This window comes from Phascolarctos cinereus, unplaced genomic scaffold, assembly GCF_003287225.1.
Source record: "Phascolarctos cinereus isolate Bilbo 61053 unplaced genomic scaffold, phaCin_HiC Scaffold_5;HRSCAF=322, whole genome shotgun sequence".
Taxonomy (NCBI): domain Eukaryota; kingdom Metazoa; phylum Chordata; class Mammalia; order Diprotodontia; family Phascolarctidae; genus Phascolarctos; species Phascolarctos cinereus.
This window is the reverse complement of record NW_027555958.1, coordinates 301,137,456-301,147,102: the sequence shown is the minus strand read 5'-3', so window position 1 is coordinate 301,147,102 and position 9,647 is coordinate 301,137,456. Positions and strand designations below refer to the sequence as shown.

Sequence of the window (9,647 nt, the reverse complement as noted above, 5' to 3'; positions counted from 1 at the left end):
TGCTCTAGGAACATTAATTTGGTGGTGTTGTACCGAGAAATCAACGAGTGAGACCCAGACGTAATTTAAGATGTGGATTTTATTAGCACGCGGCTGCAAGGGGTATGCACATCCAAATCAAGCGGCCCCGATCAGGGGTCGAGCTAGGGTTTATATGGAAAAGAGCATGGGAAAGAAATGCCAGGAACACTGATGAGGTAATCCAAAGGTGTAGGTGTCCTTGGGGGCTATGGATGGGAAAGTATAGGGAGTATACCGGACAGCAAGGGGGATGGATCTTTGGAGTCTGGCAGGAGGAAGAGTCCTTGGGCTGGTCAAGGACACCCCTCTCCCTCTGTCTTGATGAGAGAATGCTCTGCAACAAGAGAAAGCTTTCTCACAACACAGGAACTTACTGAGGAATTGGGAGGCTTCCAGAGACATGATCTGAGGGCTGAGGCCTGAGCAGCCCAGCTCTGTGTAGCTGTACCAGGGAGAGAGATAAGGGTCATGCTGAGGCCCATGCATGAATAACTGCTAGGCACAGTGTCCTTGGGCTGGGGAATGGTTGTTAGAGACAGTGTTTCTGAGACTAGGGAGAAATTGGGGCACAAGTACAAGCACAAGCACCCGAGCACCCCATTATTACAGGTCAGAGATCACACAAACCAGACCAGGTGTCCTGGTCTCTGGTATAAACTTAATTATCTAGAGCAATTATATTGCAAGCTTTCTTATCCATTTGCATTGGAGGTACGGGCTATGCTGAGCTATGCAAGAGTACATTTCACTATTGTTTAGATTTAGGAGGAAAGAGGTCTGGGGCAAGATGAAGCACCAACTTTTGCTTTCCATGGCTTAAAGGGCCCTACTACCTAAATGGCAAAATAATGTTCTGCATTACAGTAGTTGTGTGTGGAATGAGTAGAGAAGAGAGAGTTAAGAGCAGAAGCCAATGGGGAGAGGCTATTGTTATAGTCAAGGCAAGAGACAGGGGCACTGTTTTTCCTAGTAGACTGTTAGATGCTCAACAGCTATTTGATGAATGAATGAATGAAACATTTAGGGGACAAGTATGCTCAGTTTGGTAGGAAGTGGTGAGTGGGGAGAAAGAGGAGAAAAGACAGGATTTTTGGACCATTAAAAGTTTTTGGAAAGTTCTTAATGATCTAGTCCAACTCTTGTATTTTAAAGATGAAGAACTGGTTTTAGAGTGGTTAAGTGATTTGTTACAGGTAGTTCAGATAGTGTATGTCAAGGGATACTGTTGTCAAAAGACACTAGGTATTTCGTGTAGGTGGGCAAGAGTTATGAAGAAAGAAAATAAACAAGCTTTATTATTATAATTTATGAGTCCTCCACCCTGGATTGTTAGGCTCTTAGCTCATTTCTTTATAATGATTACATCAAAAGGAAAGAACAACCAATTTAGGAGATAACTACAACCTATGTCCATGAGCAATGTAGCAAAGCTTTGGAAGACATCCAAGAGTGGAGGAGGATTACTTGATACAAAGCATTTGGAAGCTGGTCATGAATTCTTAGGAAGTGAGGGAACCAGTCTTAGAAGACGGGAGAAAAGGATAGAGAATTGATTCCTTTGGCCCATGACCCTTGAAGAATTGACCGTCTAATAGAACTGACTCAATTTTGGTTTTTGAAATTAATGGGTTTTATTTTGACATAATCATTTCTAAGAAACAACCTCCCTCCCAACAATGATACCTTCTCCTACTGAAAGATAAACTGGATTTTCTGCAATATCTCATTAAACCATTCCAATAAAACATTCCCAGACCTTCTTAATCTTAGTGTCTTCTCTCTGACTACCTCTGGTTTATCCAGTATATATCTTCTCTGAACATAGTTGTTTGCATATTGTCTCTCTCATGATCGCCTTGAGAACACAGGGACTGTTTTTAACCTATATATCCCCAGCACTTAGCACAGTGTCTAGCCACATAGTAAGTGCTTAATAAAGCGTTGTTGACTGGCATATTAGTTGTGGCTTCAATGTTTTTATTTTTTAATTTAGTTAAAACCCCAGTTAAGGCAGGGTGAAGCCAAGACTTTTTATTAGGTTTTAATGCATATTACATCAGCCAGTTGTCTTTCTAAGCCACAACCACTTCTAATCAGACAAGGCTGAGGGAAAAGACGGAATGAAAATGAAGACACGACCCTTCATAAGACAATGACCAGAATTTTCTGGGTTAATCTTACATCTGGGTTTTTCCCTTCATTCAGTTTAGATTCTTCATCTATCTGAATCATTTTGGAAGGTTGTACTGCTGCTACTTCTGAAAATAATGTCTGACGTCTTGGTCTTTGATTTTCCAGCATCTTCTATCTAGTCTCATAATCCTCAAAGGGCTCCTGATTGGATTCTGTTTGGAGATGTTTCCCATTTTTGGACATGATATTTCATACTCTCTCAACTCCTGTTGGTTTCTGTCCTTGTTTTTTGAGCAGTAGTTCTCAAAATGTCCATGGAACATTGATGTTTCCTCCAAGTAGTTTGTAAATACTCTTGCAGCATTATTAATGTTTGTAATGTTATCTGGTCCTGGGACCTTTTTCTCTTCTGCATTCCTTCAATGATTGAATAACTGGAGAGAATAAATTGTATCCACTAGAAGTTATACATGGTGATGGTTTGCGATAGTAACTAATGGAGACAGAGCAGAAAAAAAGAAGGGGAGATCTACAGAGAGCAGTCCTGACAATTGGGAAGAGAAGTGGAATTCTGGAGTTCAGGGTTTGTTTTTTTTTTCCTTTCGTTTGTTTTACTTGGGGTGGGGACGTAAGGACACAAAGATCTCTTGAGTCTTGTCCTCACTTCATCTGACACACTGGTGGATTGACCTGGAAATGTGGAATGGCAAGAAGTTGGAGAGAGAGAAAATAAATCTATTCTCACCCTCACTTTGCTCCCCATGGGAAGCAGTAAGTCAAGACTGAACTAGGTAGGGGAGTGATTTGCTACAGAAGTCCTAGTATTTGGATGGGGCTCACAACTGACATATCTTTGGGATTCAAATTCAAGAATGTTTTCCTCTTTTTAATAACATTTTCTTTTGAAATCCTGAGAATCACGTAAGGAAATGGGGTTCAGTATATTGGAAGGTATCATATAGATGGTTTTTCAGGTGCCTCGGGTAGGGACCATGAGGCAAAAGAGTGAGAAAATCCTGTAAAGTATCTGTAGGCCCTTTGTGTAAATGAATCTTTTACAAAAGGTCTACAAAATATGTAGCCATTCTGACTACATTATATTTCCCTTTCTGGATTGAATTATTCACATATGATAATTAAAAACAAAGCAAAAGATAAAGAAACTCCATTCTTGCTATTCTAATGAGTGTTTTTTTGGGAGGGAGGGCAAGTGAAAGTGAGTGGGGTAGGCAATACTTTTCCTTATCTAAGTGATCTTTAGTTTTCTTTTTTTTAAAGCAACCACCTCTTTTAGAGGGTTTAAATTTCAACTGATGGACAGTGGCAGGGAGGCAGAGATTAGGGCCCTTGGCTTAAAATACTCCATATGAGTGAGGTTTCATTCATCTCCAGCAACAGTGTCATTTGGTGGTTCTGAATGTTATAGCAGTAAGAACAGAGAAAAAGGAGCTTGAGGGAAGGTAGTCTAAGAGAAGAGAGGCAGGGGGAAGAGGAGTTTAAGAGTGCTTGGTTAGGAGCTGTAGGAAGGAGAGGCTGGCATACAGGGCACAGAGCTGGGGGAGTGTGTCAGGGTCCCAGTTATACTTGAGGCCTGATCTCTGCATTTCCAGGCCACTCAGCCCCACCAGAGCCTCAGTGAAGGTCAATTCCTCATCCCCCAGGGAGGATAGTAGCTCAGGCTTCAGGGGAAATAAACCTTCCTCAGTGCGTGGAAAATTCTGCTCCATAATACTCTCCACCTAGAAGAAAAACAATGTAAACAAAAGAAGTTGAGAACCTCTTCTCTTTTCCTCCAAAGACAGACAGACAGACACACACATTCAAGAAGGACCCGTTCCCCTTCTGCCCCTTTCCTCATAATTAGGCAATGAAACCCAGAGAATGGTTCAACTTCACACTGCTTAACTCTTCCTGTGAGACTGACAGGTATGCTGTTGTCACCCTGTTCCTGAATTGAAGGAAGTACACAGAGAGAGGGAGGAGGAAGTGCATGGTACAGTGACAAGATTGCTGAACTTGGGAGTCAGAACACTTGGATTTCAGTCTTAGCTTTGTCATGTATTAGCTATGGAGCCAGTCCCTTCTTTGGGGCTATGTTTCATCATCTATCAAACGAAGGGTTTAGATTAACAGATCTCTGAGGTCTTAGCTTTTGGAATGGGGCAGGTACCTCCACACTCCCTTTTCTCATTAAAAAATCATGTTTTCTGTTGTCCCTCAGTGAAGTCTGGTCTATGGCCACCTTCTCCCCAAACTTTCCTGGCTGGGCCCATTTCCTCTTACCAGTGTCAGCTGCTGGGGCAAGATCTTCATCTCCATGGACTTTGCTAATAGTTTATGCTGGGCTTCAGTCAACTCTGGAAACAAGAAGCATTGTTGTGTGGGTTGAATAAAGGGGGCCATTGGAGAGGCTTTCTCAGGGGCTGAGGACCTTCTACATGGTCTTGGCCCTTCCACCTCCCTTTCTGGGGTGCTCTCACATTTACCTGTCAGGGCTCCAAGGAAATACAGAATGCCTTCCACAACGTCACGGGAGAGTTCAATGTCTTTTGGGCTAGCCTCCAGGGACACAGGATGCCTCTTGTTCAGAGCTTCTTCAAACTGTGCGGGAAAGAGAAAACCATCTGATCTATTGTCCCTCCTATATAATGCAGTCAGCATGGCTACATATTTTGTAGACTTTTTGTAAATGATTCATTTACACAAAGGCTCATCCTTTCCGATTTAGAACCCAGAGCCCTTTCTTACGAAGAAGGTTCCAAACTAGTCGCTTCCAATCTCATTCTAATGATGTGCCCCTCACACCCACTGCTAACCTTATTTCCCTCACAGTAAATTTCCGGAGGGCAATGAAGCATATGCTTTGGAGAAGGACCTCCATTGTTTTCTCTCTTTTAGGAGTGAGGAAGGAGCAGCAATGGCCTGTCAGGGCGAGTAGCCAGCTTTGAAAAGGGTATCTAATTTTCCCTTCTGTATCTGGTAAATTATGAGTGCTCTCCTACCTTTTCCCCCAGGACTGCCTCCCTCTGCCTCCCCTCTTCACAGAGCCTAACCATCCCCCAAACCTTTTCCCATTATATTGGGTCTCAGTGTCTCACCGAGAGCTCTAAATCTTGCAGGTCTTGTTTCTTCCCCAGAAGGCTTCTGAGGGACTTGAGTAGTGATGCCTGCCCTTCCTTGCTCAACTTGTCCACCTCTTGGGCCTCACTTTGTACTTCTTTCTTAAGTGACCCAAAATCTTCTGGAACTTCAGCTGTGTATGCAGAAAAAACAGAAGACAATTCCTTACTTTACCTAATCCCAAACCCCTTTCATCTGGTACCCTGCCCATAATAGTTTCTTTTTCCTTGGTACTCCTCCATTCAGATCCTCACATTTAGCTTGGATTGGGCCCTCCCTCTTCTCTTATTCTGAGACCTATAAAATAATCCATTGGACTTGATTTGTTTTCGTTTCCCTTGGCTTAGTTTTAGAAATAGTGAGAGCCCAATCCTTATCTGAAGCTGAGATCAGAGAACTGTTTTCCCCCTGGCTGCTGAAGAGAATAACTTCTCAGGGAGATGGCAGTGGCCACAGTGGGACTTGTCCAGAAGGTGATAGGCTATGTGACAACTAGGGGACAGACTGAACCATGCATGGAGGGTTTGCCCTGCAGCCTGAAACCCAAGGATGTTTCTAGTTGGCATCAGAGAGGACCTTTGACTCTGGAAATGGCTTAGACCTCTGGGACCTGAGATTTAGCAGCTCTTCCCTCTCCTGCATGCTTATAGGGAAAACTCACAAATCTCCTTACAAATATCAGATGTCTGGATAACTGAAATGAGAAAGGAAAACAAATGGATAAGAGTGTCAGCCTGAAGCATGTTACCAATATAAAGCTCATGTCTATATAGCATATTGTGGTTTACAAAATACTTTAAATATGCAATCTCATTTGACCCTTACTATTATTATTATTTACATTTTACAGATGAGGAAACTGAGGTTCACAAAGATTAAGTGATCCCTTGCTCAAGGCCACTCAGGTGTAACATGTGGGCATAACACTGAGAGTAGGGAAATGTGTTCTAATTGTTTCTAAGAAGGTCCTGTCCTTTTGATTTGTTTAAAGCCATTTTTTTTATAGGTATTTGGAGGGGTTTGGGGGAGAGCTCAAGCAAGTCACTGCTTTTACTCTGCCATCTGGGCTCTGCCTCTTCTGTCCTGTCCTTTTGAGAACCACTGTCTCACCATTCCTAGCTTCTCTGGAAGGTAACAAGGGAACAGAGTCATGCTGGGTGGAGAACTTGGTGGGGTAGGGGAAAGGAGAGAGCTAAGTCTTTGGTCAGTGGCAGTGTTAACATGGCCTTTACAGCAGCAGCAATTCCAGGCCTTGACCCAGAAGGATACTGGATAGTTAATGGGTGAAAAAAGAGTCACTGCCTCTGGAATCTTGAGGACATGGGCCCGAGAGAGCAGAGGATCTTCCCTAAAGATTTCCCACTTCTGTGAATAATTTGGAAATCATGGCTTTTTTTTTTTAAAGAAAAATAAAGCTTCAGTTTTGGGGCACCATCTCTCCTGAGCTCCTAGCATTTCCACAAGAAAATGGATGAGAAAAGGTTGGTATATTGAAAGTCAGAGTAAAGAAAAGTGAACGAATATGAATGAAAACACACTTACAGGAGATTTTCTCTTCAGGCTTTTCTGGATAAATAAAATAAAAATACATCAGCATAACATCCACTTCTACTTTTTTTTCCCCTCAGGAACATTTTATAATGTAACATTTTATTAGTGGTCATTACAAAAACATACTGTTGGCACCTGTTCTCACAATTTGGGGGCAAACATCTCTGCTTCTGTGAATGTTCAAGCTCTGCCTTTCTGTTTGTTTCTCTGTTTGTTTTGGTCTAAGAGAACAAACAAAAGCATTTTATCTTTATCCTCCTCTCTCTCCCCTCAAAATCTGGGACCTAGAGGATAATAGGGGAAAACTGTGAAGATATGGGGGTTAATAGAAGAAAGTCATAGAATCAGGTTTAGAGTGTTGGGTCTATTAACCCCTCAAGGGGTCTGTGGATAGATTTCAGAAGGGTTCTGTGACATGGACAGGGGGAAAAAATTACAGCTTTATTTCAGTATAATTGGCTTCCTTTGAAATCCTAAGTATTTTATTTCATGCATTTAAAAACATTCTGAGATAAGGTCTATAGGTTTTTACCAGAGTGCCAAAGGTTCCTATGACTCAGAAAAGGTTAGGATCCCCTGATTTAGAGATCAAAGGGATCTGATGGATCAACTAGTCCAACTCTTCCATTTTTCAGATGACAAGACTGAGGCCCAGAGAGGTTACAGAACTTGCAAGACATCCAAAGGCTTTGGGGAAGGAAGGGAGGGGCTGCTGAGGGATAGAGCCTCAGAGGCCAGAGTGATAGGGAGACTGTAGACTTTCTGCTTGGGAGCAGTTTTACTCACCTTCAGTAGGGAAAGTCTTCAGGTTCTCGTTGTAGACATGAGGAATGTCTGGAGGGGTGAGGAGAGAGAGGAAAGAAATGGTGCTGTTAGCTGCCGCCTGGCACTTTCCACTTTCTCCTACGCAAAGGCTTTTAGGGATCTTTGGAATCAAGCAGGTTTCCCTCCAGATTGTCACTAACTCGTCTTATGTAAGGTTTAAAAAAACCAAACAACACCAATATGAAAGGGGCAGTACATTCTTTCAGGATTTGATCTCAGGTATTTTATTTTGCCTTTCCCCATCTCACAGACCATATCTCTAGGCTGCATTACTTGAAACATAATTTCCCTGTTCTTCCCAACCCATTCCACAGCTCCCAGAAGAAAGAATCAAGGACACTTAAGAATTGGGAAGAGGGCCCAACAGACTCCTGGTAGGAGAGGGACCCTGATTCCCTGGGCCTCTACTCACCCCAGTCATCTTTTCCTTTGATTACCAGCTGCCTCACTCGGAAGGCTAGGACACAGCCCTTGGGGATGGTGATAGCCTCCTTGTGGTCTACAGACCCCTAGGATTAGAAAACACAGATCAGGAAACCTGCAGACACCCTCAGTTTGAATTTGCTCCCTGCCCTTCCCTCCCTAGTTGCTGTTCACAAAAGGCCAACTTCTGTGGCATCCACTTCAAAGCCCTTCCATCAGTTTCCACTAACAATTCCTCTAACTACCTTCATCTCCTTTGCTGACTCAGACTCATTACCCTCGCTGGGCAAACCTGTTCTTGGGCTGATCCTGACTCAAGGGCTTCACAGGTGCTTCTCTTCTTCCTCTCAGCTTTAGCATCCTAGTCATCCACTCCTCAATTTCCATCCGTCCTCACACGTTTCAGGAAGCCTGCTTCCTTTCCTCCTGGCTTCAGGACTCAGTAATAAGGGTCCAAGAGCCACCCACAGAAAATCAAACCTTACCTGTCTATCTCCCGCAAGAGACATTATGCCTCTAAGACATGAGTACATACCACCAAGGTGGACTGTGGAAGGCAGGACCTTAATCATTGCCCTCTAAATTGTCCCAAAGAGCCAAAACCTCGTACCACCCCTATTACTGCTTGTGTAGTACAAGCAGTGCACTGGAATTTGTGCTTACTGATCACTATTCACTGGAGTATACTCACTACTCTGGAGTTTTGCTCTTCTACTTAGGTTTCCATTTCCTAAGAACAGGCTGTCCTGAAGCTCCTAACTCCAATCATTTGTGTAGATGCCTTCTACAAGTAAGTGTGATTCGGAACAATTCTCTTTATCTCTCTTGGCCTTAGCTTCCTCATCTGTAAAATCTTTGTTCACAAGACAGCAAGAGTGGAAGTTGTTGATTCCTTTCAAGTTCACCTAGCCTCTTCTTGGGGCCGCTAGGTGACTCAGTGAGCACTGGGATTGGAATCAGGAAGACTCATCTTCCTGAGTTCAAATCTGGCCTCAGACACTTAACTAGTGACGTGACCCTGGGCAAGTCACTTAACCCTGCTTGTCTCAGTTTCCTCATTTCTAAAATGAGCTGGAGAAGGAAATGGCAAACCATTCCAGTATCTTTGCTAAGAAAACTCCAAATGGGGTTACAAAGACTCAGATACCACTGAAACAACTAAACAACCCAGTGAATATTCTTTTTTCAACACAGCCCTCCTCTTCCTCCCCCTACACCTCTTAGGAGAGTGGGGCACACAGGCACCCACCATAAGCTTCTGGTTGCACATGCCCTTTATCTAGAGGCCAAGACATATCTCTTGGGATAGGCCAAGGCACTATAGGAAGTGACCTAGCCAGAGCGAGAGCGTGTGTGTGTGTGTGTACACTCCCTTGATTATCCCTATTACAGGTGTCCTCTAGGCTTTTGCTGAGCCATGGACTGACTCGCTTTTGTTTCGTAGAACACAGCACAAGGCTCTATACCCATAGGATCAGGAAAGGGGCTTTTAGCATAACTGGCTGGACTGGGGACAGGATGCAAGAAAAGCAGAAAAGGAGATGGAGCACAGAGGGTTAGGGAAAGGGGATTAG

At 43.3% G+C, this 9,647-nt stretch overlaps 1 protein-coding gene across 4 annotated transcripts in view; it reads right to left on the bottom strand.

Moving 5' to 3' along the window:
* Positions 1-1,627: 1,627 nt before the first annotated feature.
* LOC110215759 (gasdermin-A) overlaps positions 1,628-9,647 on the bottom strand; it is a 15,411-nt gene continuing 7,391 nt past the window's right edge. Inside the window, exons 7-14 of one of the 4 annotated variants that reach the window (XM_020997519.2) lie at positions 8,063-8,159; positions 7,612-7,659; positions 6,817-6,840; positions 5,936-5,968; positions 5,253-5,407; positions 4,641-4,755; positions 4,438-4,511; positions 1,628-3,893 (exon numbers count right to left, since the gene is read on the bottom strand). In XM_020997519.2, coding sequence (XP_020853178.1) covers positions 3,651-3,893; positions 4,438-4,511; positions 4,641-4,755; positions 5,253-5,407; positions 5,936-5,968; positions 6,817-6,840; positions 7,612-7,659; positions 8,063-8,159 — 789 coding nt within the window. In that variant the 3' untranslated portion in view covers positions 1,628-3,650. The remainder of the gene's footprint in view (positions 3,894-4,437; positions 4,512-4,640; positions 4,756-5,252; positions 5,408-5,935; positions 5,969-6,816; positions 6,841-7,611; positions 7,660-8,062; positions 8,160-9,647) is intronic. The other 3 variants (XM_020997520.2, XM_020997521.2, XM_020997522.2) reach the window with 3 other exon arrangements.